The sequence below is a fragment of the Daphnia pulicaria genome, chromosome 4 (assembly GCF_021234035.1).
Source record: "Daphnia pulicaria isolate SC F1-1A chromosome 4, SC_F0-13Bv2, whole genome shotgun sequence".
Classification (NCBI taxonomy): domain Eukaryota; kingdom Metazoa; phylum Arthropoda; class Branchiopoda; order Diplostraca; family Daphniidae; genus Daphnia; species Daphnia pulicaria.
Window position 1 is genome coordinate 11,644,823 of NC_060916.1, and position 27,640 is coordinate 11,672,462.

The 27,640-nt window shown below is 40.2% G+C and overlaps 7 protein-coding genes and 1 long non-coding RNA gene across 15 annotated transcripts; 3 read left to right on the forward strand and 5 right to left on the reverse strand.

Moving 5' to 3' along the window:
* Positions 1-879: 879 nt before the first annotated feature.
* LOC124337366 lies at positions 880-4,325 on the reverse strand. 3 transcript variants are annotated; one of them, XR_006917262.1, is made up of 6 exons: positions 4,136-4,324; positions 3,829-3,932; positions 2,079-3,204; positions 1,873-2,008; positions 1,668-1,813; positions 880-1,409 (listed from the first exon to the last, which is right to left on the reverse strand). It is a non-coding gene; the product is annotated as an uncharacterized LOC124337366 (long non-coding RNA). The 3 variants fall into 3 exon arrangements; XR_006917263.1 differs by having other exon boundaries at positions 1,389-1,409; positions 1,664-1,813; positions 4,136-4,325; XR_006917261.1 differs by lacking the exon at positions 880-1,409 and having other exon boundaries at positions 1,509-1,813; positions 4,136-4,323.
* Positions 4,326-4,600: 275 nt separating this feature from the next.
* On the reverse strand, positions 4,601-5,055 carry LOC124337248 (histone H2A). Its single transcript, XM_046791352.1, has one exon. The coding sequence runs from the start codon at positions 5,023-5,025 to the stop codon at positions 4,645-4,647; it is 381 nt and encodes a 126-aa protein (XP_046647308.1). The 5' UTR covers positions 5,026-5,055; the 3' UTR covers positions 4,601-4,644.
* A 300-nt stretch (positions 5,056-5,355) lies between these two features.
* Positions 5,356-5,732, forward strand: LOC124337256 (histone H2B.3). Its single transcript, XM_046791361.1, has one exon. The coding sequence runs from the start codon at positions 5,361-5,363 to the stop codon at positions 5,730-5,732; it is 372 nt and encodes a 123-aa protein (XP_046647317.1). The 5' UTR covers positions 5,356-5,360.
* A 521-nt stretch (positions 5,733-6,253) lies between these two features.
* On the reverse strand, positions 6,254-6,713 carry LOC124337303 (histone H4). Its single transcript, XM_046791409.1, has one exon. It carries the CDS (start codon positions 6,701-6,703, stop codon positions 6,392-6,394), a length of 312 nt encoding a protein of 103 aa, XP_046647365.1. The 5' UTR covers positions 6,704-6,713; the 3' UTR covers positions 6,254-6,391.
* A 271-nt stretch (positions 6,714-6,984) lies between these two features.
* On the forward strand, positions 6,985-7,405 carry LOC124337220 (histone H3). Its single transcript, XM_046791323.1, has one exon. It carries the CDS (start codon positions 6,995-6,997, stop codon positions 7,403-7,405), a length of 411 nt encoding a protein of 136 aa, XP_046647279.1. The 5' UTR covers positions 6,985-6,994.
* A 480-nt stretch (positions 7,406-7,885) lies between these two features.
* Positions 7,886-22,955, reverse strand: LOC124336854 (tudor domain-containing protein 1-like). Of its 5 annotated transcripts, none has more exons than XM_046790692.1 (13): positions 22,839-22,955; positions 22,640-22,720; positions 21,107-22,567; positions 20,450-21,047; positions 20,216-20,386; positions 19,591-20,154; positions 18,958-19,505; positions 11,288-11,536; positions 11,102-11,228; positions 10,146-11,047; positions 9,818-10,066; positions 9,631-9,757; positions 7,886-9,558 (listed from the first exon to the last, which is right to left on the reverse strand). In XM_046790692.1, exons 3-13 carry the CDS (start codon positions 22,556-22,558, stop codon positions 8,168-8,170), a joined length of 6,378 nt encoding a protein of 2,125 aa, XP_046646648.1. In that variant the 5' UTR covers positions 22,559-22,567; positions 22,640-22,720; positions 22,839-22,955; the 3' UTR covers positions 7,886-8,167. The 5 variants fall into 5 exon arrangements, with proteins under 5 accessions (XP_046646648.1, XP_046646647.1, XP_046646650.1 ...); XM_046790691.1 differs by having other exon boundaries at positions 9,625-9,757; positions 22,839-22,954; XM_046790694.1 differs by lacking the exons at positions 18,958-19,505; positions 19,591-20,154; positions 20,216-20,386; ... (2 more) ...; positions 22,640-22,720; positions 22,839-22,955 and adding exons at positions 11,622-12,172; positions 12,262-12,606; positions 12,674-13,241; positions 13,313-14,134; positions 14,227-14,326 and having other exon boundaries at positions 9,625-9,757.
* Positions 15,018-16,211, forward strand: LOC124337175 (GTP-binding protein SAR1B-like). 2 transcript variants are annotated; one of them, XM_046791265.1, is made up of 5 exons: positions 15,018-15,235; positions 15,309-15,428; positions 15,492-15,557; positions 15,635-15,870; positions 15,938-16,211. In XM_046791265.1, exons 1-5 carry the CDS (start codon positions 15,193-15,195, stop codon positions 16,052-16,054), a joined length of 582 nt encoding a protein of 193 aa, XP_046647221.1. In that variant the 5' UTR covers positions 15,018-15,192; the 3' UTR covers positions 16,055-16,211. The 2 variants fall into 2 exon arrangements, with proteins under 2 accessions (XP_046647221.1, XP_046647222.1); XM_046791266.1 differs by having other exon boundaries at positions 15,019-15,198.
* A 737-nt stretch (positions 22,956-23,692) lies between the features above and the next one.
* On the reverse strand, positions 23,693-27,092 carry LOC124336918 (probable glutamine--tRNA ligase). Its single transcript, XM_046790847.1, has 13 exons — positions 26,871-27,092; positions 26,616-26,763; positions 26,393-26,549; positions 26,107-26,315; positions 25,889-26,040; positions 25,637-25,823; positions 25,386-25,573; positions 25,102-25,325; positions 24,896-25,035; positions 24,495-24,829; positions 24,209-24,432; positions 23,956-24,145; positions 23,693-23,890 (listed from the first exon to the last, which is right to left on the reverse strand). The coding sequence occupies exons 1-13, from the start codon at positions 26,985-26,987 to the stop codon at positions 23,840-23,842; spliced, it is 2,322 nt and encodes a 773-aa protein (XP_046646803.1). The 5' UTR covers positions 26,988-27,092; the 3' UTR covers positions 23,693-23,839.
* Positions 27,093-27,640: the final 548 nt, after the last annotated feature.

Here is a 27,640-nt window from a genome sequence, read left to right on the forward strand (position 1 = left end):
GATCGGTTCGACAGCTGTGCTGACTGTCGCCCCCAAATATTAACTGAACTACTGACTGAAATGAGAAAACCGGAAGTAGAAAAAAATAACACATTTTTAAAAATCTAACAAGTGAGCTTTGTTGGTGGAATAGTAATCGTTAATTATCACTAAATATTTCAACAAAATAACTGCTGATAAATGTTTAAAGAGATAACTAAGTACAAAGTAATTGACTGTTTTGACAGCTGCAAATTATTAAAAAGCCATCTAGCGTTAGAAAAAAGAAACGTCCAAGTAAAACTTCGTTTGCGCGTAAGAAGGGCCTGATTTTGGAAACTATTACACAGACAGAGTTTAACGCAACTAGACTATTAGTAAATAACCTACGAAAATAAGTCAATTGTTGGGTACCTGGGCATAATCACGTGGTGAGTGACTGCAGGTGTGTAACAGCGGACGGAAGCGATCACTGAAGTGGTCCAGAAACTCGCCAAGTCGCCAGTGAAGTAAAACAAATTGTGTTTAGAAGCAGTGAAGCTAGATGAGCGTGCGTCGCGAAGATAAGGATGGATAAGAACATTGGTGGAAGTCCCTCTTCCGTCATGGACAAAGATTAGCGTTGGCTCAAGAATTTCCGTGCCAGGACCAGACGATTCCATAAAGAAACGAGTTGTAGATTGAAACTGGCGGCCGACTTGCGATCTCAGAGGACTTCACAAATAGTGGCTTTTGCCAGCATAAGGATGTAATGGATGGAATTTGACTGAGTACTAAGTCAACTTGTTGAAATGACGGACTGACTTTCTAGAATTTGAAGAAATGGATGTAATATACAAAAGTGAAATATACCAAAAAAAAAATTATAAAGTGATACGAAACTCCATGTAAAAACAGAATAAAAATAATTTTGCAAACTGGTACTACGTTGAAGTATGCAATTGTTGCCGTGTCTGGTGTATTAACTAGGTGTAGCTAGGAGCACCGTAAGTTGTTATGTAGTAAACTGGAGCCTCAGTGTAGTATTTCGGTCCAACGTAGTACGAAGGAGCAGCCGCTGTGAAGTAATTCGGGGCAGAGTAATAGTTTGGCGCTTCAGTGTAGTATTTGACCGCGTGGTGGAGTAATAAGCTGGAGCATCGGTCTAAAAGGCTGGGGCAGCATACGGAGTCGTGTAGTATTGCAGTGCCTCGATGGTGTAGTACTCCGGTGCCTTGGTGGTGTAGTACTCCGGTACCTTGGTGGTGTAGTACTCCGGTGCCTTGGTGGTGTAGCTATTCGGTTGTTGCGTATGTTGTTATTGTGTAGTAACACCTAACACGGCAGCGTTGCGGTTTGGTATCCACCATCCCCACGAGACATCTGTACACCAGTGGTCGAACCAACCATCAACGATTCAACACCCAACAGCAGCACAACGCCAAAGTTGACTAGCCGGTACATAATTGGAATATTAATTTTCAAAAATAACTGACATTAACACATAAAAAAAAATTATAAAGTGATACGAAACTCCATGTAAAAACAGAATAAAAATAATTTTGCGAACTGGTACTACGTTGAAGTATGCAGTTGTTGCCGTGTCTGAGATGCTCACTCAACTGATTTCAAACGCCTTTTCTCTTTCCTTTTATACGACTTTTTCTCACCCTGACCCCTCTCTTAAGCCTTGCGGCTATTGTACCTACTTGAAAATGATGTAACACGTGTCGTCCTCACCCAACCTCTCCGCCGTCGCAGGACACGTTTTACGTTAAGATCACCGTGACCTTCGAGCGTGAAGGAAATGCAAACTGGCCTTTCCTTTTTTAGGTTGACGTTGCTGGGGATGGGTCTACAACAACCAATATCAAAATGAATACCAAATGGCTGAGCCTTGCGGCTATTGAATACCTGCTCGATAATGATGCAACACGTCCAATTCTCACCCAACCTCTACACCACCGCATTGACAGTTTAACGTAATATTCCCCGCGACCTTCAATCGTGAAGGACATGCAAACTGGCCGACCCGTCTGCAGGTTAAACTCTACAATGGTAATTGAAAAAATAATTAATAAACACTGCATCAGTTGGAACATGTTGAAAATATACAGTACCTCCGCATACAAAGGATCAACACAGTCGTGGGTACCTACCAAGGCTGTCATGGAACTGGCTGCTAGGCCAGAGCCGGAGCCACTTTCGTTGAGATCCAAATGAAAACCGGCAAACCAAAATCGGCCAAAACAGCTCGCACGACTCTTCCTTCGTAATCCCGTTGCAGTAAAACATTGGCGGATTTCACGTCACGGTGGACCATAACTGAACCGCCCGGCTTCTGCTGAGTGGATTGCAGTAGATGGAGAGCCTCGCGGTGAGATGGCGAGCGATCAGTATCATTTGATTCACGTCTGATTTGAATTTGTTGTTTTTTGCTTGGCCACCGAAAAGATAGTCGAAAAGAGTCCCTCCGTTGGCGAATTCAAAGATGAGCAGACTCTAATCGATGAGTCACCATCACTCGATTCGTTATCCGTGCAAAGACCGAGCAGTCCAATAATATTGCGGCGCTGGACAGCTGAAAGGGCTTCAACCTCTCGTTGAATCATCTTGGCGAACGATTGAGCCTCGACGACTGTGCTGCAACGCCAAGGAGAGCGGATTTCTTTGACGGCTACTTGACGTTCATGCCAAGTTCCTTTGAAGACTTGGCCGAATCCTCCACGCCCAATCGGCTCCTGATAGTTGTCGGTTATCTTTCCAATGCGACGACGGTTGACAGCGACAGCTCCGGTTGAGGCGATCATATTGCTCAATCGGTCGTGCAGAAGATCAATTTCATTCAGAATTTTAGAAGAGACACAAGATGAGGTAGAAGGATTCTTTTTAGGAACACACAAAGTTCGGCTTCAGTGGCTCCAGTGGAAATAGCTGCAGATATCGATTTGTCGATGACGACCTGCTGGCTCTTAATTCCACTGGGAGGAACAGCCTGTTTGGCTTTGGCTTCCTGCAAACTAATCTCCAATTCCTGAATCTTCTTCTGCAGTTCCAGCATCCGCTATGGATCTTCCAACTGAGAAACTCTTTCTTTTGAATCCAAACGTTCCACTGGCTCCGGTTGATTGATTTGTGAAGGCAGTGAAACGGGAACTGGCACATAAATAGGTAATGCATAGATATTTGAATAGCTTGTGATTGTTGATGATGTGGCCGAATATCCCGATGAAACATATTCGCGTTCTAAAAGAAAAATTAAATGTTATGAAACATAACAGAACTATGTGCCAAGAGCAGTAAACGAGAAATGAATGGAATTTTATTTAGAAAATTAAGAAGGAATCATGTTATTATCCATTTAGCGAACAAGTGAAATTACCATTATAGGATAGGTTGAAAACTAGGCAGTTAAAAATAGAAAAAGAATACCAAAATGTTCACCAAGTGAAAATTCCAGTTCATTCACAGTGTCATTTGCTCCAGAGAGTACATTACGAAAATTAGACTATTAAGTGAATGAAAAAGGAAGTCAGCTTTCCACATTAGTAAATACATGTGGACTGTGGGAGCCACATCTTGACCATAATTGAGTTAGCTATACAAATATAACAAACAAGTTGCCCACTTGAGTTTTAAAAAGAGACAGAGAAGGAGCGACCAGGCTAACATTTTTTAATTGTGGGATGTAAGCTAGGATTAACATTAGACATGGGGACAAACCCCCAAACAAATCTATCCAGGAAGTCAGCAACGAATGGAAAAGCATGTTTTTTTAGAAAGGTTTTTTACCTAATTATACTATACTGTCTTAAATATCACACGAATAAAAACAAATGTTAGTCAAAATAAAAAGGTGTAGTCAAAAACCTTGAATTTCCATGGTGGTTTATGAAGACAGCTTGAATTGGACCATTTTATCACTGTTATCACAAGCACCCAGATCACTCGAAACCTTCAGCTGAAGATATTATCTGAAAATATTGAGTCAAGAATGAAATAAGAATCTGAATAGTGTTATCTATTAAATAATTCAAAATCTGTGATGTGAACTCTTCTTTATAGCCAATCAAGATCTTTTTCATGTTCGTCAATAGGTGTCATAATAAAAGAGCAATATACCAGACAGAGAGATAATCTAATAGTGCTATTACACACGAAAAATCTAACAGATTACCAAATTCCTGAGAATGAGAATTGCCATTGGCATAGGGATCGTTGTCACACAGCTACCACCAACACGCCAAGCGGCGACCATTTTGAATGTTTCGCACTAAATTGAGGGGGACGGGGCAAGGTTGCATGAATTTGAATAAGGTGGATCAAAAATTCATACTGAATTGATTTTCAGATATGAATTTCATTCAGATCAGAGATATATAAAGGAAACAAACAAATCTATACGACAATAACATGTAAAATTTGAAATACATCCAAATTAACCAAAATATGAAATATCACAAATGAAATATTTTTCTCTCATAATCGGACAAACAAAATACCGCAGACGAATTAGATTGAATCAAAACAATCCAAGAGTTGCCTTGAAATGAATCAGCAAATTTGCGCACCTTATCATGATCACAATCAGAATTGAAATGTACATTATAGCACTAAGCAAATTCCTTTTTTCAAGAATAAATTGGTGGCCCTGAAAAGGGCCGTTTGTTTAAAGACGGGAGAAGTTTAAGCCTTGGCGGGTTTGTCGGTCTTCTTGGGCAAGAGAACGGCCTGGATATTAGGCAACACACCACCCTGGGCAATTGTAACACCGGAGAGAAGTTTGTTCAACTCTTCGTCGTTGCGGATAGCCAATTGTAAGTGACGAGGGATGATACGGGTCTTCTTGTTGTCACGGGCGGCGTTACCGGCTAACTCGAGAACCTCAGCGGCCAAGTACTCCATGACGGCAGCCAAGTAGACGGGGGCACCGGCACCAACGCGTTCAGCGTATGAGCCCTTGCGGAGCATTCGATGGATACGACCGACGGGGAATTGAAGTCCGGCCCTGCTGGAACGGGTCTTTGACTTTCCCTTTACTTTGCCTCCTTTGCCACGACCAGACATGTTTAGATGTAGAGTAAGTAAACGCGGTTCCTAAAATCTAGGAACGAGTGATGAATACAATTTGAAAAATCGACGTTTATATAGGGACTTGAAGTTGGATTCGGAACACAATTTTGGTAGCCAACCAGAAAACTTTTATTTGCCCCGCCTTTCTTTCATCTCTCCCCTAATTGTGTTACTAGCTCCGCCCCCAACTGAACATCTATCTGTTACACGTAAGTCTCTGGAGACGCGAGTTTTGGCTACCATCAAGTTGTGAGGGGGAGCCAGCTTCAATATAAAAGCGAAATTTGAAATGACGGCCGTTACTTTCTCAGATTTACTCAAGTCCTAGAATGCCCCCCAAAGTTAGTGGAAAAGCTGCGAAGAAGGCCGGCAAGGCCCAGAAGAACATTGCCAAAGGAGACAAGAAGAAGAAGCGCAAGAGGAAGGAGAGCTACGCCATTTACATCTACAAAGTGTTGAAGCAGGTCCACCCAGACACTGGCATTTCCTCCAAAGCCATGACCATCATGAACAGCTTTGTCAACGACATTTTCGAGCGCATCGCTGGAGAATCGTCCCGTCTTGCCCACTACAACAAGCGTTCGACCATCACTAGCCGGGAAATCCAGACGGCCGTCCGTCTGCTTTTGCCCGGTGAGTTGGCCAAGCACGCCGTGTCTGAAGGCACCAAGGCAGTGACCAAGTACACCAGCACCAAGTAGATTATTTCCGGTCTTCTCTTTCAACCCAAACGGCCCTTTTCAGGGCCACCAAACTTTATAGAAAAGAAAAAGCACTACTGCTTTAGTCACACAGCCTCGCCTCTGAACGAAGAGATTCTAATTCACAATAAACAATGCCTGTCTTATTCTGAAATGAATAATCCTAGGCCAGGATACCCTTTTTTAACCATAAATTCACTATAAAAGGGGGAAAACTCTATCTAGGATCTAGGATTTTCAATAATTGATTTTCTAGGACTGTTCTAAAATTGAAATCGAGACCCTACGATTGAACCCTACGACAACCATTGGTCTTCAGCCGCAAGCTTGGCTTTGCTTAGCTTTAACATTAATTTAATTGTAATTTATTGTTTAAGTTAGGACTTAATCAGTGACGGAAAACCTTTTGGAATGTTCTAGAATGAATCCTAAACCGATAATACTTTTTCATCAGTTGGTTACTTTTGTCAAGTCTAGCATATTTAAGCGATAACGATTTATATCTACCCCACGCACGAGTTAGTAAGCGAGTAGCGAGTAGTAAGATAATTTTTTAACTGAGGCCACGAAGTTAAACGAAATCTTTTTCCTTTAAAAGTTGGTGGCCCTGAAAAGGGCCGATTGAATTATGAGATCGGAGTCTGTTTGAAAATCAGTGCTTAACCGCCGAAGCCGTACAGAGTGCGGCCCTGCCGTTTCAGCGCGTAGACGACATCCATGGCCGTCACAGTCTTCCTTTTGGCGTGTTCAGTGTAGGTGACGGCGTCACGAATCACGTTCTCGAGAAACACCTTTAAAACACCGCGGGTTTCCTCGTAGATGAGACCAGAGATACGCTTCACACCACCACGGCGAGCAAGACGACGGATGGCCGGCTTGGTGATACCTTGGATGTTGTCACGCAAAACTTTGCGATGACGTTTGGCGCCTCCTTTGCCGAGTCCTTTTCCTCCTTTACCGCGACCAGTCATTTTGATATGAGTTTCGGAAATTTGATAAACTACTAAACAGAATGATTGTAGAAGAATTTGTGCTTTATACTCGCTCCAGTCCCCTCAAGCTTAACGCCCATTGGTGGGAACTTCCGCAACGCCCATCATTCTAACAAAGAGAGAATTTCCGTTATCAATTCTTTCCCTCCCATTTTTGAACTAACCAATCCCTAGCCAGTGAACTCCCTTAGCTCCGCAACGTCCGTAGATTCCCCACATATACCAAGCGCTTTTACTAGCAAAGGACATCTGAAATTTCAGTCGCTCGAAATGGCTCGTACCAAGCAAACCGCTCGCAAATCCACCGGTGGCAAGGCGCCCCGCAAACAGTTGGCCACTAAAGCTGCTCGCAAGAGTGCACCGGCCACTGGAGGAGTCAAGAAACCCCATCGTTATCGTCCCGGCACCGTCGCCCTTCGTGAGATCCGTCGCTACCAAAAGTCGACCGAGCTTCTGATCCGCAAGTTGCCATTCCAGCGCTTGGTCAGAGAAATCGCCCAGGATTTCAAGACCGACTTGCGTTTCCAGAGCTCGGCCGTCATGGCCCTGCAGGAGGCCAGCGAAGCTTACTTGGTGGGTCTTTTCGAAGACACCAACTTGTGTGCCATCCACGCTAAGCGAGTCACCATCATGCCAAAAGACATCCAACTCGCTCGCCGTATCCGTGGTGAACGTGCTTAAGCAATTCGATTCCCTTATACCAACAATTCGGCCCTTTTCAGGGCCACCAACATTTATAATAGAAAAGAATTTTACATACCTATTACTTCTGTTCATGGGGAAGACTGACAGATGAAACAACTGCACATGTCGATTATACAATGCTGTGTCAAAAGCGCCATCGAGCTCTCGAAGAGGTCGTCCAAGAAACTGTCAGCTAACAATCCGGATACCTGCGATCCTGCATTTTAAAAAATATGGTTATACTGGTGTCTTTAAATCTAGAAATGAAATTACCTACACAAAAATATTCGCAGGGCACGTCGAAAGATTCAAAACGACTTCAATCTCTGTAAATAAATGATACTTCAAAGTGATTAGTTTAACTATATACAACATTGATTATAGAACAAGTTTTACAGCTATGGGTAATTTAAAATGTAAAACGTGTAGAAGCAGTATTTGGCAATTTGGTGTGCAAAGGGTCGAAATTTAACACGTTTCTTATTTTATTTTAATCACAAAACACAATACAGTTTTGAATTTTTTCCTTTGAACGAAAAGAAAGGACGTTACCATAATAGCAATGAGTCATGTGGCATAAAAATGGAATGACATTACCATAATAGCAATGAGTCATGTGGCATAAAAATGGAATGACATTACCATAATAGCAATTTGTCATGTGACATAAAAATGGAATACACACAAGATATTTCTTAATTAAACTTGATAAAAATGAAATAATAAGAGAATAACTTCTTAATGAAATGGTACGAATTATTAACGTCCCAACAAATCCACAAACTGTATGACTGACGAGCTCCTCAGTCCTGAACACCAATCACCTCCCTTCCAGCCCTTCTCACCCATTAAATTGATGCATTGGACCAATGTAACAGATTGTCCACATTCTTTCTTCGTGAGACCAGTGCAAAGCAACTCAAGAATCTCATGTTCACCGAGAAAAAAAGATTCGATGAACGATACTTTATCATTTTCACATCTCCCACACACCAACTTACACGGAGTTCGAGGATAGAAACACACTCCATTCAGTTTCTCTAAGACAACTGGTGTTAATTCTACTGGCTTCCAACTAGTCTTAACGCGACACCGGATCGCAAATGGAGGAATGCATTGAAACTCATCAGGTAATGCGAAGATTTCAGCAAAAGAGACAACTTGGCTATCACCGTAATCCAAAAAATAAACAGAGGCAGTATTCGTAAAAATTTTGTAAAGCAGTCCACGGCGCCAGGCGGCAAATTTGGGGTGTTTGATTCCGTAGATCAGGTTATTCTTTGGCTTATGTTTGTCGGAAAAGAAATTGGCGTCTCTTTTGCACAGTTGATTTAGTTGGTCCTCCATTTCCTTCATTTCAACTTTATTCCTTTCAAGATGGAACCAGAAAATGTTGGAAGAATAGTAGCTTATTTTTCCTTCCAATTCAGTGAATACAACTTCTGGGATCGATTCAACTGATTCTTCTTCCGGTATTGGTGGCAGAGACAATTTTCCGCTGCTGAGTTGCTTGATAAGGTTTATCCCACTAGAAGAGTAGAGACGAACGCGAAGGACTCCGTCGATGACATGCAAGCACTCAATGATAAACGCAGGAAGTCCAAACATGAGAGTCTCAAAAGCGGTGATGGCATCCTTAGAAAAACCTTTACTTCCATCCAAGGAACACTTAAAAGCCAGAGCTGCCTGTTTGCTCAATTCAATAGGTAATTGACGCAAATCGGACATTTTCACGGCGCAATTGTTGCCATAATCGAAATAGAAGACTTGGGCAGTGTCTCCGTTTACAGCCTCAACTGTAGCGCGGTACCAGCGTTGGTCATCAGGGAAGAATGCCAAACAAGGTTTGCCTTTGAAGACGGTGAAATTATTTTCGTTGGTGAAGGCGGGATCAAGGACCAATTTATCAATAAGATCCGCGATGAGTTCCAATGATACTGGATCTAACTGAACCCAAAATTCAGTGGGAGATTTGATGTAAGAGGCGACAGCATGGGTAGAAATTATTTGATTCGAAACGAATTCTAGATTCTGGGCAGGCAATTTCGGATGTGAAATACGTTCTAGGATATTGTTTCGAATTAAATATTGGGAGACATCGCCTATCTCGGGAACAGCCAAATCCACTTCAAAAAACCCTTTGTTTCCATCTGAATGATGCAAAATATTTCAATAACGGAATAATTGTATGAAGTCTTAATAATGAAACAACAAACCTGAACCTGTAGAGTGAAATGTAGCAGTAACTGTTTCCCCGGTTAAAAAGCAAGCGGCAAGATATTTTTTTGCTTCGGGATTGATGGAGAAAATAGTCATCTTTTTTACTCCTTCTAGTTTGCAGTTCCATGCCTGGAAAAAATAACGTATTATTAAAAACAGCATGAAAACATGAATAACATTCCTTCTTACCAATTTGGGAAACCCCAAGAAGCGTGGGACCATGCGCTTCACCTGCGACAGAGGAGTGGTTTGTTTATTACCGAAATCCACAAAAAGAAGCTCAGCGATTTCGCCACGAATCGTCAGAATTTCAGAACGATAGAAGCGATCATCTTCTGTAAAGCGGGCAACGCAAGGTAACCCTAGACTGGGTTGCTCCTCCATAAACTCTTCGGGAGAAAGTGACGAATAGAATTTTTCAAGCTCCTCCAAGCAGTTCTATTTAAAGAAATAAATTAATAATTAAAATACAATGAAGAACTACAAAAATCAAAAGTACTAGAAATGGAATTTTTACCTGATATTTCGAGAGGTTTACGGGGCTTAAGAAAAATTGGCCAGGATTATAAAACCAAGAGACACAGACTTCCATCGGTGTTTCCGAAACAGGAAGACTGGTAAATTCAGAAAACAGTAGAAGAGTTCCAAAAACATCATTGACGGCTAGGTTGTTTGTGACAGCAACATCTTGAACTAACGATTCAGCTTGAACCACGGCGCCAGATATAATTGGCTCTTCGGGTAAAGGTTCAGTTTCAAATGGGCTGCAGAGTTCACAAAGATCACTTTCACCATGAGAGAGTCGAACGCATAGAACTCCATCGACCAACTTCAAGAACTTGACAGAAAAGCTTTCCAAATCCATGACGATTTCTTCAAATAACTTCGAGGCGGTTTCTGAAAAATTTTCGGAGCCATCCTGGCAACATTTAAAAGCCAGGGCCGGTTGTTGCGCAAATTCCTTGGGTAATCCACGCAAATCGCAGGTCTTCACGTCGCAACTGTTTCCGTAGTCAACATAGAAGATCGTGACACAGTCTTCGTTGACGGCTTCGACCTTCGCGCGGTACCAACGGTTATCGACCTCGTAGAAAGCCAAACAAGGTTTGCCAACGGAGGGAATGAAGTCCTTTTTGTTGAGAAACTGAGGATCGAGAGCCAGTTTGTCTAAGCGTGCCATGAAATCATTCACGGAACTCGGATCAAATTGAACCCAAAATTCGGCTGGTGATTTGAAACACAAAGTGATAGCATTGGTAGAAATGATTTGCTGTGGAGAAAAGTTCACATCTTGGGCAGCCAATTCCACATCTGCTTCCAGCGATACACGTTCAACGACATTTTTTTCGATCAAATACTGGGAAGCATCGCCAATTTTAGGAACAGTTAAATCCACTTCAAAGACTCCATTGTTCTCGCCTAAATTACAGAATGTTCACTAGTGATTAAACTAAATGAAGTCGTAGAACTAACCTGGACTTGAAGGATGAAACAAAGCAGAAAGCTCCTCATTAGTTGCAAAGCATGTGTCGATGTGTTTCTGAAAATCGGGGCAGATCGGGCTGGCCTTCTTCACCCCTTTTAATTTACACTGCCAGGTCTATGAAAAATTAATACATTAGATATAATTACTTCAAAATATAAACGGAATAAAAATACCATTTGCGGAAATTCCATGAAGCATGGGGTTATTCGTTTTAATTCAGACAGAGGAGTCTTCTGTTGATTTCCATAATCAACAAAAAGAATGTCAGCATTATCATCAACAATACTGAGGATTTGCGAACGATAGTAACGACCGTCTTCGGCGAAACGAGCAACGCAAGGTAATCCTAAACTGGGCTGATCCTCGTGCAAATCATTAGGAGAAAGCGATGAATAGAACTTTTCAAGTTCCTCCAGTTCGTTCTAAAATTAAAATAAAGAAAAAATGTACAATAAATTTAGCTCGTCCTCATTGTGAAATAAATTTGGAAAATAAAAAAAAAAATACCTGATATGCGCAGATAACTGGACTTGAAAGAAAGAATCGGAATGGATGAACAAAATAACTGACGACGACGCTGATCGGTTTATCAGAAACGCTTCTACTGGAATACCCAGCACTGGGTGGTAGGATGTTCGGAAAACTTGGTGCTCCCAAGTTATCTTTAACCACAATTTTTTCTTTCTTCGTTTCTTCCACCAATCGCACAAGATATTTTCCTTCTGAATCCAGAATAGTGAAAGTCGCTGAGAATATTTTTCCCATGGTGCGACTTTGAAATTTGTCTTTCTCCTCCACTGTCCAATCGCGAGACGCGTCTTCTTCATCCAGCTTGCAGTGATACGCAAGTGGAGGTAGTTTTACGAGTTCCTCGTCGATGCTTTTGATTTTCTCGACAGGAGCAAGTTGCGTGTTTCCACAGTCGACGAAAAGAACAGTGGCTCCTTGATGAGCACAGTATTTCACAATTTGTCCGCGATACCATCCGTTATCTTCTTCATATTGAACCACGCATGCAGAGCCAGGTTTCGGTTCTTCAATTGAAGGTTTGGATTCATCTGTTAGCAAAAAATCAGTTAACGGTTATAATATTTATTAGATAACAAACTATAGAAATTGTATAGTGGGTTCATCCATCAAAATTTACCGGAATATACTTCGTTTAGGTTTTTTTCTAATTCTCCTAGGTTGGTCCAGGATTCCAATTGCAGAACGTAGAAACTTGATTGATTGTTGACATAAACAACTTTAACTGGTTGGTTTAGTGGGACCGGTTGTACTGGATAACTCATCGGGTGGCATGAATACGTCCGTGTTTTGGATATCTTGGGCAGATCCACTTCCTCTAATCTTCCGACATCACTGCGGGATCCCCAGAAAACGGTTACGGAGATGCTGTTTTCTTGATTTCTCATAGATCTATCAATAGTCCGGAGTCGACCGGATGAAGGAACTGAAGTCTGTAGGTAACATTCTTTTCCCATTTTTGGTTCTATAACAAGAAATATAAAAAATGAATTAGATTTTATTATTCAGCAACGCATCAGGTAGTAACTTACCACTTTTCAAATCTTTCGATTCCGACAAAACAGCTGGGGAAAGAATCTTTGCAATTTTGTCATTGCATGGATCATTTGTGAATTTGACGGAATAGACACCATCCACACATGTTCCAACTTTTACTTTTAAGAATTTGCCCACGATAAGGTCTCTCCATTCTGGAATGGACATGGTCACATCGTTCTCTAGTTGGCAATGAACACCAAATGGAGGTTGACGAAAAAGAGTTGAACTTTGAAGTGGGGCCAGAATTTTGCTACGCGATATCATGACGGTACTCCCGAAGTCAACGAACATAACTTCGGCATGGTTAACAAATTCCTTGGTTATTCGGACTCGATAAACATGAAATTCATCCCATTTCAGCACACCATATTCCAACAAGTGGCTTTTTACATCCGCATAAAGAAGAGGAGGATAGGGCACTGAAGAATATAATTTATCAAGCTCCTTCGTCATTTGGTAAAGATCTTGAAACATCTTCTGAAATTGACCAAAAAAATAGCCGGGTTTCTCAGTATGAGTAATATAGAGATGCTGCTTATTAGCCAATTTAGCAGCGGGAATCTGTAAACACGCGATAAAACAAATGTATTTAATACAAATACTTACATAAAACTTTAAATGTTCCAAACTACCTCAAATACACATGTTGGGATGGTTATGTTGATGTTCTCCAATTTATTACAGCTGTCATCAGTGGTGGTGTTGGAAGTCAGTTTTTTCACATTGTCTCCAGTAGTGTTAACATTGGGTGAGGCTATTACATGAGTGTGGTGAGGATCCTTCGTTTTAACCACAACTGAAGTATAACTTTGCATATATTCTATGTAAGTTTGTACAGCTACACCCATTTTTCGTTCGATCATGATGGTGGCCAAAAGTTGATTATTTGAACCAAACAGTCTCACACTCTGACCCTCCTTATAGTTCTCAATCAATATTGCTTTCCAGATTTGTTTTTCAACATGCATCTTAAAGAACATCATGGCAGCCTCACTCCACTGATGACTTGAACTAAAAGATTCACGTGGGGCAGTGATATCAGCAAGGAGAAATTTACTAGCAAGTGGAGCCCATGTTCGAAGGTTCTCTTCTTCATTTCCAGGATAATTCAAAATTCGAACAAAGTTTGGAGGAATTTTATGAAGCTTTCCTGTATCAATACAGAAAACATCTAGTGTTCCATTTTCACTTAATTTCACATGAGTAATTCTTGCACGCTGCCACTGATTGTTGATGAACACACAGCAAATCTGATTGATATCTAGTTCCTTTAGATATAATGGTGGAGGCCTGGTCTCCAAACTATGTTGTATAGTTTCAATGAATAATTCAATCAGTATGCGAAAGCGATTTTGAGGGACGCCCCAAAAACAGACGAATGGCTCTTTCCGACGTCGAGGTGAATCGTCGACGTGAGTAATGTATAGCGACATGTTCGCCTTTTTCGATTGTCACTATTCAACTGCAGCAAAACGAATGAAATGATGAAAATATGGTTAGAACAACGAATAATCTCCTAACATATATAACTAATAAGATAACCTACGTATAAGATACGATGAACAATAACTATTTAAGACGATTGGCTTGGCTTGGCTTGGCTTCGCATTGGTACAGCAATAACACGGTACGACTACGACGCAAACTGCAGTGGTAATTATCTAACCGGTAATCAGTCTAGCCACTCACTTCACTAGCCACCAAGCGTCAAAGCCATCAAAGATCCGACAAAGAGTGTTTAGGGATTCTAAATTTATACCCCACTACCATCCTTGATAGGAAGAACATTATGCTACGCGCGACTGGCGCGAGACTAATAATTCTTCGAAAATCGAAAGGTCTTCATTGTTACCCCCATTGTTATTTTACGAAAATAACATTTTTGAAACGTGTGATTTGAAAATTTAGATGACGCAGTTGAGGAGATAATGACAAGATCGTTATCACACTTAAATGTATTACTGAAATTTATAAAAACGATACATTGGAGTAGTTAAATGAGAAGAAAGAGAGAGAAAAAGTGTAACGGAAGTTTGTCTGGAGTAGTATCTGACTTGAGTACGCTTGTACATCATTGACTCCGCACTGGGCCTGAATTGGGCCGATTTGCATACTGAGTGAACGGCAATGGCAGGGCATTTGTAGGCTATCCGAGTACCCGCAGATAATAATCGATAATCGTACTACTCTCAGAAGTCAACTTTGAAACGTGATTCAACAAGTGAAGAACAAGTCAAGCGAGAAATTGATGATCAAAAGAAATGGTTTAGCTCAAGCATAGGTCATCAACAAAATTCACAAAACTTTTTTTTGCCGTCGCAGTCTTCGTGATTGCCCCTAGAGGCCAGTTTTAGTTATTGGAGATCTGACATTTGAGAGAGATCAATCCGTTAACCTGTGTTATCGGTTTTCAATTAAATTTTCAAAACAGAACCTTATTTTAGGGCGCGTTGTTGTTGACTAAATAGTTTTTTTTACTGCAAGTTTGTGTCTACTACTAATTACAATTACCATGTTTGTACGGGATTTTATTGTTTCAGTACTAAGTTGGATGGGTAAACAATCAATCAGACGTTGATCTCGCTATTTGAACTTTCCGAAGCAATCAAAATTTATCCTGTTTTATAGGTCTATTCAAGAAAGAAGTGAGATTGTTGCTGTTAGGACTGGATAATGCTGGCAAAACAACGTTATTGCGTATGCTTAAGAATGGCACAATGGGACAGCACAGCCCTACTTATCAACCTGGTTTTAATTAGACTTTTTTTTGTGACGCTTTTGCTATATTAATATATTTTATTTCCAAAATAGTTGTAGAAGAAATAACAATTGGAAAGTTAAAGTTAATGACATTTGATCGTGGTGGACATCAACAGGGTTAGTAGTTTAGTACATAATAAAGCATTATACAGTAATTTAAAATATTGTAAGATGCTATTATTTAATATTTATAGCCCGTAGGGTTTGGAGAGATTACTATCCAGCAGTGAATGCCCTTGTCTTTGTAATAGATGCTTGTGACAAACAACGTCTTCCTGAAAGCAAATTGGAGTTGGATTTGATTCTGAGTGATGAATTGCTGAAAGACCGTCCTGTGCTAATACTGGGTAATAAAGTTGATCTTCCAGGGGCTGCAAGTAAACAGCAGTTGCTTAATGACTTAGGACTTAACCATCTAGTTTCTGGCAAAGTATGTTCCATTGAAATTTAAATCTGATTAAACATAATTTATCCTTTCATTTTCATTTATCTTACAGGATAAAACAACTCATTCTCAGCTTAAATCACACCCTGTTGAACTTTACATGTGCTCCATATTGAACCGACATGGCTATAAAGAAGGCTTTGAATGGTTAGGTCAGTACATTGACTAAATCGGATGTTTGGAATGTTCAATATGAACAGCAGTAAACATATTGCTAGTTATTTGAGAAAATTGATTTCATTTACTGTTTTTGGTTTGGTTTATTAACTGCTGGACTGTACTTCCCATAGTGTCACCTAAAATTGTAAAAACAATAAACAAAAAAGAGATGTGAAAAATTTTCAACTTGCTTTGAATTAGAAATCTTTTATTTTACTTATGGGGAATCACACAGAACAAACAAGAACACAAACTTAGAATAAATAACGAATTCAGGACCCTTGTTATGCTAACCATTTGCAAAAGAGTTTAACGAAACCAAAACGGTGAAACACATTCCAGATTTTGGGAAATATTTTAGCGTGTAATTAACGCAAGACAATCTGCTTCCAACAAGGTTGTTTTGTTTCCGTTTCCATGCGTTCGGGATCATCTCTACATTTCTAAAATTTTACCTCATCTGCCACTCACAAAAGGAGTGTAACCTGAACTGCGCCTGATTAGTGGTAAAGCTGGTTAACAATAAAGGAATAGTGTGTGTTTCACTTGTAAAGACTGAAATTGAAGGTGTTACACTACAAGCTATTGAAATTAAGATAGGCCTAACTTGCTGATAGTTCTCAAATGCCAAACCAAACAACTATAGGGAATAATTTATCATATGCAACCAATACTGATAAAAACACAATCGGTCAATGCATTAATAAAAAATTAAGGCGTGAGTCTAGATTGAAATGTCTTTTATTGATAAAAAATTCCGAGTTTAAAAGGATTGAAAACGACATTTAAAAAAACGACACTTAAAAAAAACATTTTCCGGGTAATTACCGATATCCAATAGGACCATTAAAACGTTAACTCGTGATAACGATTAACACGACAAACTAATCAGAACAATTTTTGGAACATAACATTGCTTTTCTTCTTTAACGGTCTCCATTAAATTTAGAGACCGACCAACAAATCAAATATGTTTTTGTTATCGTCTCCGACATGAAGAGAATCAACAAATTGAAGCCCGTTTTCTTTAGCTCCAAAGACAGCTCGACTATCCTTTCCAGTGCAATCAGTGACAAATTTGTCAACAGCAGCTTCCGACCAGTCAATTAGGGGTTTGTTCAAACTGCAGCAAGTTGCAAAGACTGGGATGTCAGCAAAGAGATCTACTAAAGTGCAGATATTCACAAACGGAGCCTTGCAAGAATCCCCATAATCCACAAAAAAGACATCAGCAGTATCACCATCGTAAACTTCCTTAATCTGCGCACGGAACCAGCTTTCATAAAGGGGATGTAAAACTCCATAAATCTTGCCGACTGTTGGTTTCGTTTTGATTTTTAATGAGTCGGAGTTCTTGCTGTAATCTTCAGATATTTCGGCTTCCAATTTTATTAATTCCTCTTGGTCTTTCTTCAATTGCACCCAGAATTGGCCAGGAGATGACGCGTAGACAATCACAACTTCCACAGGATTGGTAATGGATTCGTCCACCATGACCGAATTTACCGACGATACGGGACCTAGTTCTTGAGGTACTTCATGATCAATAGATACTTTGGGGGATTCCACGACCGAAGGATTTGCAACATGATCATCGACAAAAACTTTGTCTTGTGCGCCTGAAGATGCTGAAACCACGGCGCCAGATTTAACTGGCTCTTCTGGTAAAGGTTCAGTTTCAACTAGGCTGAAGAGTTCACCAAAATCACTTTCACCGTGAGAGAGTCGCACGCATAGAACTCCATCGACCAACTTCAAGAACTTGACAGAAAAGCATTCCAAATCCACGACGATTGCTTCAAATAACTTCGAGGCGGTTTCTGAAAAATTTTCGGAGCCATCCTGGCAACATTTAAAAGCCAGGGCCGGTTGTTGCGCAAATTCTTTGGGTAATCCACGCAAATCGCAGGTCTTCACGTCGCAGCTGTTTCCGTAGTCAACATAGAAGATCGTGACACAGTCTTCTTTGACGGCTTCAACCTTCGCGCGGTACCAACGGTTATCGACCTCGTAGAAAGCCAAACAAGGTTTGCCAACGGAGGGAATGAAGTCTTTTTTGTTGAGAAACTGAGGATCGAGAGCCAGTTTGTCTAAGCGTGCCATGAAATCATTCACGGAACTCGGATCAAATTGAACCCAAAATTCGGCTGGTGATTTGAAACACGAAGTGATAGCATTGGTAGAAATGATTTGCTGTGGAGAAAAGTTCACATCCTGGGCAGCCAATTCCACATCTGCTTCCAGCGATACACGTTCAACGACATTTTTTTCGATCAAATACTGGGAAGCATCGCCAATTTTAGGAACAGTTAAATCCACTTCAAAGACTCCATTGTTCTCGCCTAAATTACAGAATGTTCACTAGTGATTAAACTAAATGAAGTCGTAGAACTAACCTGGACTTGCAGGATGAAACAAAGCAGAAAGCTCCTCATTAGTTGCAAAGCATGTGTCGATGTGTTTCTGAAAATCGGGGCAGATCGGGCTGGCCTTCTTCACCCCTTTTAATTTACACTGCCAGGTCTATGAAAAAAATTAATACATTACATAGAATTACTTCAAAATATAAACGGAATAAAAATACCATTTGCGGGAATTCCATGAAGCAGGGGGTTATTCGTTTTAATTCAGGCAGAGGAGTCTTCTGTTGATTTCCATAATCAACAAAAAGGATGTCAGCAATATCATCAACAATACTGAGGATTTGCGAACGATAGTAACGACCGTCTTCGGCGAAACGAGCCACGCAAGGTAATCCTAAACTGGGCTGATCTTCGTGCAAATCATTGGGAGAAAGCGATGAATAGAACTTTTCAAGTTGCTCCAATTGGTTCTAAGACGAGCAGAAACACAATAGCACAAAATAAATTTTACTTGTAACAGGCCAGGTCATTGTTTGCAGCAAAAATTTACCTGATACGCATCGTCAATAGGACTTAGATAGAATCGAAATGGATCAACACAACAACTAACGATGACACTGATTGGTTTATCAGGAACACTGCGACTTGTATACCCAGAACTGGGTGGTGGGATGTTGGTGAAATTTGGCGCTCCGAATTCCTCGTTAATGGCAATGTTTGCTTTCTTTGTTTCTTCCACCAATCGCACAGGATATTTGCCTTCGGAATCTCGAATAGTGAAAGTCGCTGAAAATAATTTTCCCATAGTACGTCCTTCAAACTTCTTCTTTTCTTCTGCTGTCCAATCGCGAGAAGCGTCTACTCCATCCAGCCTGCAGTGATACGCAAGTGGAGGTAGCTTTATGAATTCTTCGTCAATGCATTTGATTTGTTCGACAGGGGCAAGTTGCGTGTTTCCATAATCGACGAAAAGAACAGTGGCTCGCAGAGGATCACAGAATTTTATAATTTGTCCGCGATACCATCCGTTGTCTTCTTCGTATTGAACCACGCATGCCAAGCCGACCTTCGGATCTACAATTGAAGGTTTGGATTCATCTGTTTAAAAAAAAAAGCACAAAATTATTTGTGAATCATAGAAGACAATATAATTATAACCATCTAATAATGTGTAAAATTTTACCGGAATAAACTGTGTTGAGATTGGTTCCTAATTGTGCAAGGACGGTGCAAGATTCTAACAGCTGAAGGTAGAAACTCGACGGGTCGTTTACATAAACAACTTCAACTTGCTGATTTATCGGAACATCGATTTTTTCTGGATAATTCAACTGCTGTTGGTGAGATGTTAACGGCCTTAAGCGCCCTGATGCATCATTAACTTTCTTGAGTTCTTGAGTTGCTGCCTCAATGTCGGATTTTACAGCTGGGAGGTTTTCAGTCAGTTCCTGTTTCTCTTCTTGATTCAAAACTTTTGGTATCTCGTTGTCAACCGAACTGGATTGTTTTGGAATAGTTGTACAGGTACTAACTGGACCAGGAATAAGCTTTGAACTGAATTCTGGTTCCTTGCTTAATGGTTCCATTTCACTTGTTTGAGGTAGAATTTCCGGTTCCAGCAAATTCGTTTCCTTAGCTTCCGTCTCGACGTTGTCTTGATTAGACCCATCGTCAATTTTGCGAAGGTCGCGAGGAAGATCAGATTCAATAAAGGCCGGTTGAGACAAACGCTTATCCGTTTCGATAACTGAAGAGAAAAACAAACCATTACACAACATGTACTTTTCACTGAGCAATTCAAGACTCACCAGTAGTTTCCGAAATTTTCTCGTCAATACACGGACTATTTTTGATCGTTACCGAGAAATTTCCGTTGTTGCTACTCTTGATAAGGCGGTCATCACTGATTGGGATCGAAGTCAGAATTTTGGCCACCGATTCTAGAACAGCAGATTCTGCCTGTTTTTTCTGTTTGTTAACTAGTTAAAAGACAAATTTATTAGATTACGTAAATTGTTAGCCAACCATATGTGATAACTTACCAGGTTCTACGGCATTCGGTCTAGAAACAGCATTCTGAATTTTCGTGGCAATGATGCCATTGCCTAGATCACTAGTGAATGTGACTGAGTATATCCCTTCCACACAACGTCCGATCTTCACTTTAATCCATCGATCCACGATGAGATGCTTCCATTTCTGGGAGGGAAGAGCCACGCCTTCTTCCAGCTTGCAATGAATTCCATACGGCGGATGGCAGAAGCGAGTCAAAGATTTTATGGGTGACAGAATTGTGTTGCGTGGTACAACAATGGTATTTCCGAAGTCGATAAATAGTATTTCGGCCTCGTTTCCCATTTCCTTTGTTACTCGGACGCGATAGTATACACCATCTTCTTCCCAAATAACAACTCCATGGTGGCCCAATCGACTTTCGCTACCAGCATATAGAAGGGGAGGATTCGCTTGAGTAGAATAAGCATTTTTAAGCTCATCAGCCAAATCGTTGAGATCCTTAAGGCCGCATCCTGTCTTTGAATTTGGTAGCCTTATTTCCTCAAGCTGCCCAAAAAAATAGCCAGACGTTCCAGCGTCAGTAACAAAAACGCTCTCCTCCGCAGCCAAATTCAAAGGTGGCATCTGAAATCGTTCAAAACCATTAAAATAAATTAATTTACTATTGTAAAAATACTGTTTACCTGAATCACAGAAAAGGGAACAGCAACTGTTGACAATAGGAGAGTAGATGTTGACGTCACACTTGAAATGGGACTGTTATCCTGGGGATTCGAATAAATTGCAGCAAGAATATCGCATATACTGCGACCAGAGATGTACAGGCTGATTTGCTGCCTTTCGTCGTCTTCAACTTCGGCCTTGAGATTACTTTCTTTGTTCACCAATGCAGCGAAAATTCGATTCAGACCAGGCAATTTCGAAATATTCTCCACTCCAAATAAAGAGACGCGATATGCACAGAGGCACGGTACCAAGAGCTCGTCTGGGATATCATAAATTAAGGCACGATCAATAGGAATCTGTGTTCCGATATCGACGAAGAAGACGGAGTATTTGCAGGACGGTGTTCCAAAATCCTTCATACCCGTTATCAATCCACGATGAAAGAGTTGGTCAGATGGGGAGACCGCGATACACGCCGAGCCAAGAGGCGTTCCTTGAAATGGAGTTGGAGCCATGGAATCTAGATGCTTGCGTATTTCTTGAAGATTTTTAGTCTCGCTCTTCATTCGAACGAAGAATTGAAAAGGCCCTTCTGAAATATGCGTGACAATGACGTCATAGCGTTCTTTAAGAGGAAGATTGTTGGTCACGTACGTCCTAGTAGAAACCGTTGGCAAGTTTTGTTGGGCAGAAGGGATGGCAAAATTAGGTCGTAAAGGACCACTTAGAGATGAAATGTTGCATCCAGCAGGAAACAATTTCATTACTGGATAACTGTAGAATGCAGGTTTCATGAATGAAGGTTGCTTTTCCATTGTCTCGCACATGGCTAAAGCTTCATGGTAGGATTGAGCTGCTACGCCTAGCCCTTGTTGGACCAGGGCACTTGCCAGAAGCTGATTGTTCGAATCAAACAACCTTACACCTTGATGTTCACCAAACATTGCCATGGGGATAGCTTTCCAGATTTCATTTTCGACATGGATTTTTAAAAACGTCATTGCTAAATCACTCCATTGTCGGGTATGAGTTCCAAGGCCAAATGGAGCAACTGCATCAGCAAGTATGAATTTACTAGCAAGAGGAGGGCAGTCACGGATGTTTTCTGCTTCATATCCAGGAATGTCCAGAGTCCGAAGGAAGATGAGAGGAACTGTGTGTGTTTTCCCAGAATCAACACAGTAGACTTCAAGCATTCCAGTACGGTTTAACTTCAATTCAGGTACTGTTGCTCTATGCCAACGGTGATTGATGAGTACACAAAAAATCTCGTTACTGTCCAGGTCACTAAGATTCATAGGTGGAACTTTCGATTCTAAATGTTGCCTGATGGATTCCAGATACAGCTCCATCGTCAAATACAAACTGCGATCATGTGTAGAACCCCAGAAATAAACACATGGCCCTTGACGACCACGAACGGAGTCGTCAATATGGGTCACGTTGACCAACATGCTAGCTGCAGCCATTTTCAATATCTGAAAATATTAAATAGAGTTCAACATTCGAACTGTCCTACAAGTTGAGTAAATGTGAAAACGTTTACATACCAATATTTAAAGAAGTGGCATGCAGCAAAGGCAATATTGGACTTTCAAGGGCTGCAATTGCGATTGTGCCTCGTTAAGCACCTTTTAAATCAACAATAAAACAAGTTTGAAGACGTTAACATATTGGTTACTGTGATAGATTTAAGACAAAAAAGAAAACCAAAAAAAAGAACAATAGGTTTTAATTAATAAAACTTACCTGATTAAAAAGAGATTGTGAAATTTATTTCTGAGCACTGAGATCTCCTACCATACTTCTCACGACTCGCGTCTCTCGTGTTATGGCTGTGCTTCTGATTTTTTACCAGACAATAAAAGAATGGCGGATTTCTCATTTCCGGAGATAGCAGCGTTGCCGAGTCCAACACAACCAAACGCGAAGAATATCAACAAAGAAATGGCGGGTAGCGTTATTTTTTTGTTTTCTTTTTATCGAAATTATTTAAATTGGAGATATAAAATTCGAATCTTTTTACCTGATAAATGCAAGTTCATTAAAATTTTAAAAATCAATTTGTTTGGATTTGCGGAATGGCGCGAAATTTGTATGCCGGGTATTCCCCACTATTGCCAATTTCCCATTTTAAGAGGATGGCGTTGTTCATTTTATTGATTTTATATGAATACCAACAAAGGCTCTTTTAAATCCACATCTAGATGTGACACCGTTTGACGGAACAAGTCATCAGCATTTCAATATTAATATCCGTTTTCAAATCCTTGTCCCTGAGTAATTACCACCCCCACAAGGCCCACATTAAACTTACTGGAAAAATAGAAGGACTAGACATAAAATTTTCTCCATCTGAGAGGAACTTACTAGGAAAAAAAATTATCAATAAATTAGTAACCATGAGATTCATGACATATGAATTATGGAAGTCATCTTTGTCATCTAAGAAACTATTACTAAATTCGGACTTAGTAATATGCTGTGCGTGATATTCCAAGTATTTTCTGATTTTCACCTGCTGCTTATCAATTTTCAGTACTTTTTTATTCCAATATTAGTTTCTATTATTCACTCACTAAGTTTGATAAATGTTTACGATGTGCATTTGAATTGAGGAATCTCCTCTTTTTTTATTCAAGCCCCATGTATTTCTCATTAAAATATCAACGAAAAACAGGGAAGATGACAGGAATCGATCAAGAAGGCCGCTGATTCAGACATGATCATCATCTTGATTGGACGCAATGTTAACTTTTGCCAGCATCTTCTTTCAGCGAAACAGTTCGATTGAAGACCATCTTGAATGGAAACAGAAGCAAGTCAGTAAGCAGAATTTTTGAAAAACAACAAAATAATGTATCACCTTGTCTTTCGTTGAATCAGGATCAACCGAGAAGTAGCCTACTCGTTCAAACTGGAACTTGTCGTAAACTTTAGCTCCACTTAACGATTTGTCGGCGGCTGCTTCGACTACCGACAAAGAATGTGGGTTAATGTCAGACAAAAACCCACCAGGTACCTCGTTGATATCTTCAGGGTTACTGTGCTGAAACCTAAATTAAGATTTGTTTTACTGTCGAAAAATCATTATCAGCCAATGAGATATGAAAGCTTACAATCGTTCATAGAGGCGGACCTCGACAAACATTGGATTTGATACCCAATGAATAAAGGCTTTTGGTTTTTCCGTGCAGGTGGCAGACGTGGTACACGTAACCTCCAGCTCAACGACTTGACCACTGGCATCTTTCTTAACGTTCTTCAAACTAATAACGAGTCCAGCGTATCGCAAACCAACGGCTTGGCTCTTGGTAAGCCGACGGTAGCCTTTCTCTTCAACCTAAAGTTTGGAAATCAATTAAAATAAATCAGAGTTAAGAATAGAGTTGGTAAAAATCAAACCTCTCTAAAGTCCGATCGATCGATGTAAATCACTCGATCAAGAGTTACGGAGTGGGATCCACGCTGAACCTCCTTGGGGAAATCAGGGACATCGATTGTAGTCGGTCCCTCGGATGGAAAATTGAGAATGGTGACTTTCAATGGCGCTAGAACGACCATTGAACGCGGAGCAGTGAAATCGAGCGTATCCTTCACAACGGCTTCCAATTTCTGGGGATCGACTCCCATTTGAGCTCCCGTCACTCCCATTCCCGCACAGAAATTGTTGATAGCTTCCGCTGGAAAGCCACGTCGACGGAGAGCAGTCAACGTGAATAAACGAGGATCGTCCCAATCTACCGTGACAAAAAGGAGATAACAACGCTTTATCAATAGCCTTAATCACAATGAATTCGTATTACCGTGAACAATCTTCTCGGTGATAAGTTTCGCAATTTTTCGCTTGGATACCACAGTGTAGTACACATTCAAGCGACCATACTCCCACTGGACTGGGCAGTAAATGTCCAGAGCATTACAAAGCCAGTAATAAGAAGAACGTCTAAAGCGGTCAAATTAAATAGATGGAGGATAAAATTTTAAAGATTACTTTCATTAGGTAAATTACCTCGACTGAAATTCTTTTGTGCACAATGAGTGGGTTATGTTTTCGATAGAATCACAGAGGCAGTGAGTGTAATCATAAGTAGGATAGATACACCATTGGTCTCCAGTACGGTGATGGGCAACATATTTGATTCGGTATGCCACCGGATCGAGTTTACCCTCTTCCAGAGTCAATTTCATTCTCATAGTAGCTGCACCTTCCTCAAACATGCCATTTTTCATATCCTACAGGTGATCGATATCATTAAGGTTTCGTTTATGATCGGCAATAAACTATTTCTCTACCTCAAATAACTGAAGACTCTCTTCAATTGGGCGATCTCTAAAAGGAGAAGGAATTGGGTTGAATCCCTTCATTTCCTCAGCTTTTTGGTGACAAACATACGCGAGTCCTTTTTTAATGAGCACTTTGGCCCATTCGTAAAGCTGATGGAAATTGTCTGACGAGTGAGTAATTTGGTACGGCTTGTATCCTAATCGATGCAGTATAGTTAAATCAAACGTTTAATTATGTGAAATTCAATTAAATGAATTACCTAGCCACTCCACCATATCTTTAATGCCAACGAAAAATTTCTCCTCCTCCTTTTCAGGATTGGTATCATCGTAACGTAGGAAGCACACTCCATCATTAGCAGCAGCGTAACCGAAATTGATGTTGATGGCTTTGGCATGCCCAATATGGAGGATACCGTTAGGTTCAGGTGGGAATCTGGTTCTCACCTACAAAGAAACAAAAACAATATTATTTAATACATCTGCTAAATAGCTTAAAATTATTGAATTACTTGGCCGCCAGTTTCTTTTAAATGTTGTTTCAGTAAATCCATAGTCTTGTCATGGATGACATAGCCATCAGTTTTGAAATTTTCACCAGGCTTATGAAACTGAACCTTTTTCATCAGCTCAGTGATTGTAGAGGCACTGTCTGAATCCTGTTCTATGGGGAGAAAAACCAAAAGTGTTAAATTTGGAACTGACACTAGCAATTTTCAATATCTTGTACCAGTGTTTTCTTTGTTGCTTGATACTGGTTTAGCAACTTTGGGCTTGGCTACTTTTTCAACTTTTGGAGGTGGTGCAAGATCAGCTTCAGTCTTAGGTCCCAAAAGACTTAAAACTTGAAGTTCAATCTCAGATTTTACCACTTTACCATCACCCCATTTCAGGGTGCTGCGAACTTCACTCATTAAGGGACCAACATTAAATCGGTACCTAAACAATTTTTTAAATTATAAATATATGGTTATATGGTTTTAATATGAATAACTTATAACTAGGGCAAAACAGACCTTTTCTCCACTAATTCAGTGTGATATTTCTTGATAACCTTTTCCACTTCCTGTTCTATTTGTTCAGGTGTCACCACGATTCCTACTCCACATGATTCTTCAAAGGCCTTGATGTCAACATCACCCAGAGGATTAGAAAGAAGGTAGTCCATTGCAGCTAGAGTAACACAAACAAATATTAGACTCAGGATAATAAAAATATTTCAAAGGTTGTTTAACATACCATTCAGCCTGAGCTCAGAGTCAATCTTTCCTTCAACCACATAACGTGAGAGAAGAGGGAGTTGCGCACTGATCTGTGGTTTCACTTTTGTTGCAATGTTGTACAACAGCACACCGTGAGATTTTGAGATTTCACCTGCTGACAAAGCCTGCAAAAACACAATTTGTTTTAAAGCACAACTTTTGTTTGACATAAATGAATACTAAAGTAAATAAGCGGCATGACAGTCAGTAATAAAAGAGGTGCCTTACTTACCGCATCAATGCAAGTTTTAAGATTTGTTGACACATTTGAGTTCTTCGCCGTTTCTTTGGCTTTAATTTCACTCAACCCAATGCCGACAAATAATTTTACGAGATCTGGACCGTCCATTTCTGTCTGACGCAATTTTTTTATTTTACGGAGAGAAACGAAGAGAATTGCAAGCGACGAAGTGCAGCACTGAAGAGTCTGCAGACGACCTAAATGAAAATTCAAAAGGTTGCAGACGACACGAATCACGCAGTGGCAACGCGGGATTACGCGTCACTAAAAAAAATTTTATTATTTGTTTTTTAAAATAGGCCTAATTACCGAATTTAGGCCTAGATGAATAAGCAATAAAAAAAATTACGAAAAAATACAAATGAAATTATTTTGGACAAATATTTGATCCTACTCGTCTATATCCGAATTATCATTTTTAAAATACAATATTCACGACTAATTTTACTTTAGTATTTTAATTAGTGATTGGCATAAATACAACATTTTTTCCATGAATGATTTCAGGGATCAGTGATGCCGAATTTGGATAACGGTAACTTAACGCTGAAGAGTTATCTTCAACTATAGTAGCAGAGAGCCAGATATTCGTCAATTACAATTGACAGCGGTAACGGAAAAAAAAATATTCTGGCCGATAATAAATAATTTGGTAATAGCGGAATAACAGTAGCCTATAATATGTGCGTTTTATTTGCAGCTGTATAGGCCTAGGGCAGATTGAATTCAGACTGGATTAATTTGATTTAGAAACATAACAG

What these genes read in the sequence shown, in the direction of transcription:
- LOC124337303 (XM_046791409.1), bottom strand. Translation starts at nt 6,703, where the DNA reads ATGACTGGTCGCGGTAAAGGAGGAAAAGGACTCGGCAAAGGAGGCGCC.
- LOC124337248 (XM_046791352.1), bottom strand. Translation starts at nt 5,025, where the DNA reads ATGTCTGGTCGTGGCAAAGGAGGCAAAGTAAAGGGAAAGTCAAAGACC.
- LOC124336854 (XM_046790691.1), bottom strand. Translation starts at nt 22,558, where the DNA reads ATGGCTGCAGCTAGCATGTTGGTCAACGTGACCCATATTGACGACTCC. An exon ending in ACCGAATGCCGTAGAACCTG is followed by an intron (nt 20,387 to 20,449) that starts GTAAGTTATCAC and finishes TCTTTTAACTAG; the next exon opens with TTAACAAACAGAAAAAACAG. An exon ending in TCATGGAATTTCCGCAAATG is followed by an intron (nt 11,229 to 11,287) that starts GTATTTTTATTC and finishes AATTTTTCATAG; the next exon opens with ACCTGGCAGTGTAAATTAAA.
- LOC124337175 (XM_046791265.1), top strand. Translation starts at nt 15,193, where the DNA reads ATGTTTGTACGGGATTTTATTGTTTCAGTACTAAGTTGGATGG. An exon ending in CAGCCCTACTTATCAACCTG is followed by an intron (nt 15,429 to 15,491) that starts GTTTTAATTAGA and finishes TTTCCAAAATAG; the next exon opens with TTGTAGAAGAAATAACAATT. An exon ending in TCGTGGTGGACATCAACAGG is followed by an intron (nt 15,558 to 15,634) that starts GTTAGTAGTTTA and finishes TAATATTTATAG; the next exon opens with CCCGTAGGGTTTGGAGAGAT.
- LOC124336918 (XM_046790847.1), bottom strand. Translation starts at nt 26,987, where the DNA reads ATGGACGGTCCAGATCTCGTAAAATTATTTGTCGGCATTGGGTTGAGT. An exon ending in CACCGAGAAGATTGTTCACG is followed by an intron (nt 24,830 to 24,895) that starts GTAATACGAATT and finishes TTGTCACGGTAG; the next exon opens with ATTGGGACGATCCTCGTTTA. An exon ending in CTGATTCAACGAAAGACAAG is followed by an intron (nt 23,891 to 23,955) that starts GTGATACATTAT and finishes TTTCCATTCAAG; the next exon opens with ATGGTCTTCAATCGAACTGT.
- LOC124337220 (XM_046791323.1), top strand. Translation starts at nt 6,995, where the DNA reads ATGGCTCGTACCAAGCAAACCGCTCGCAAATCCACCGGTGGCAAGGCG.
- LOC124337256 (XM_046791361.1), top strand. Translation starts at nt 5,361, where the DNA reads ATGCCCCCCAAAGTTAGTGGAAAAGCTGCGAAGAAGGCCGGCAAGGCC.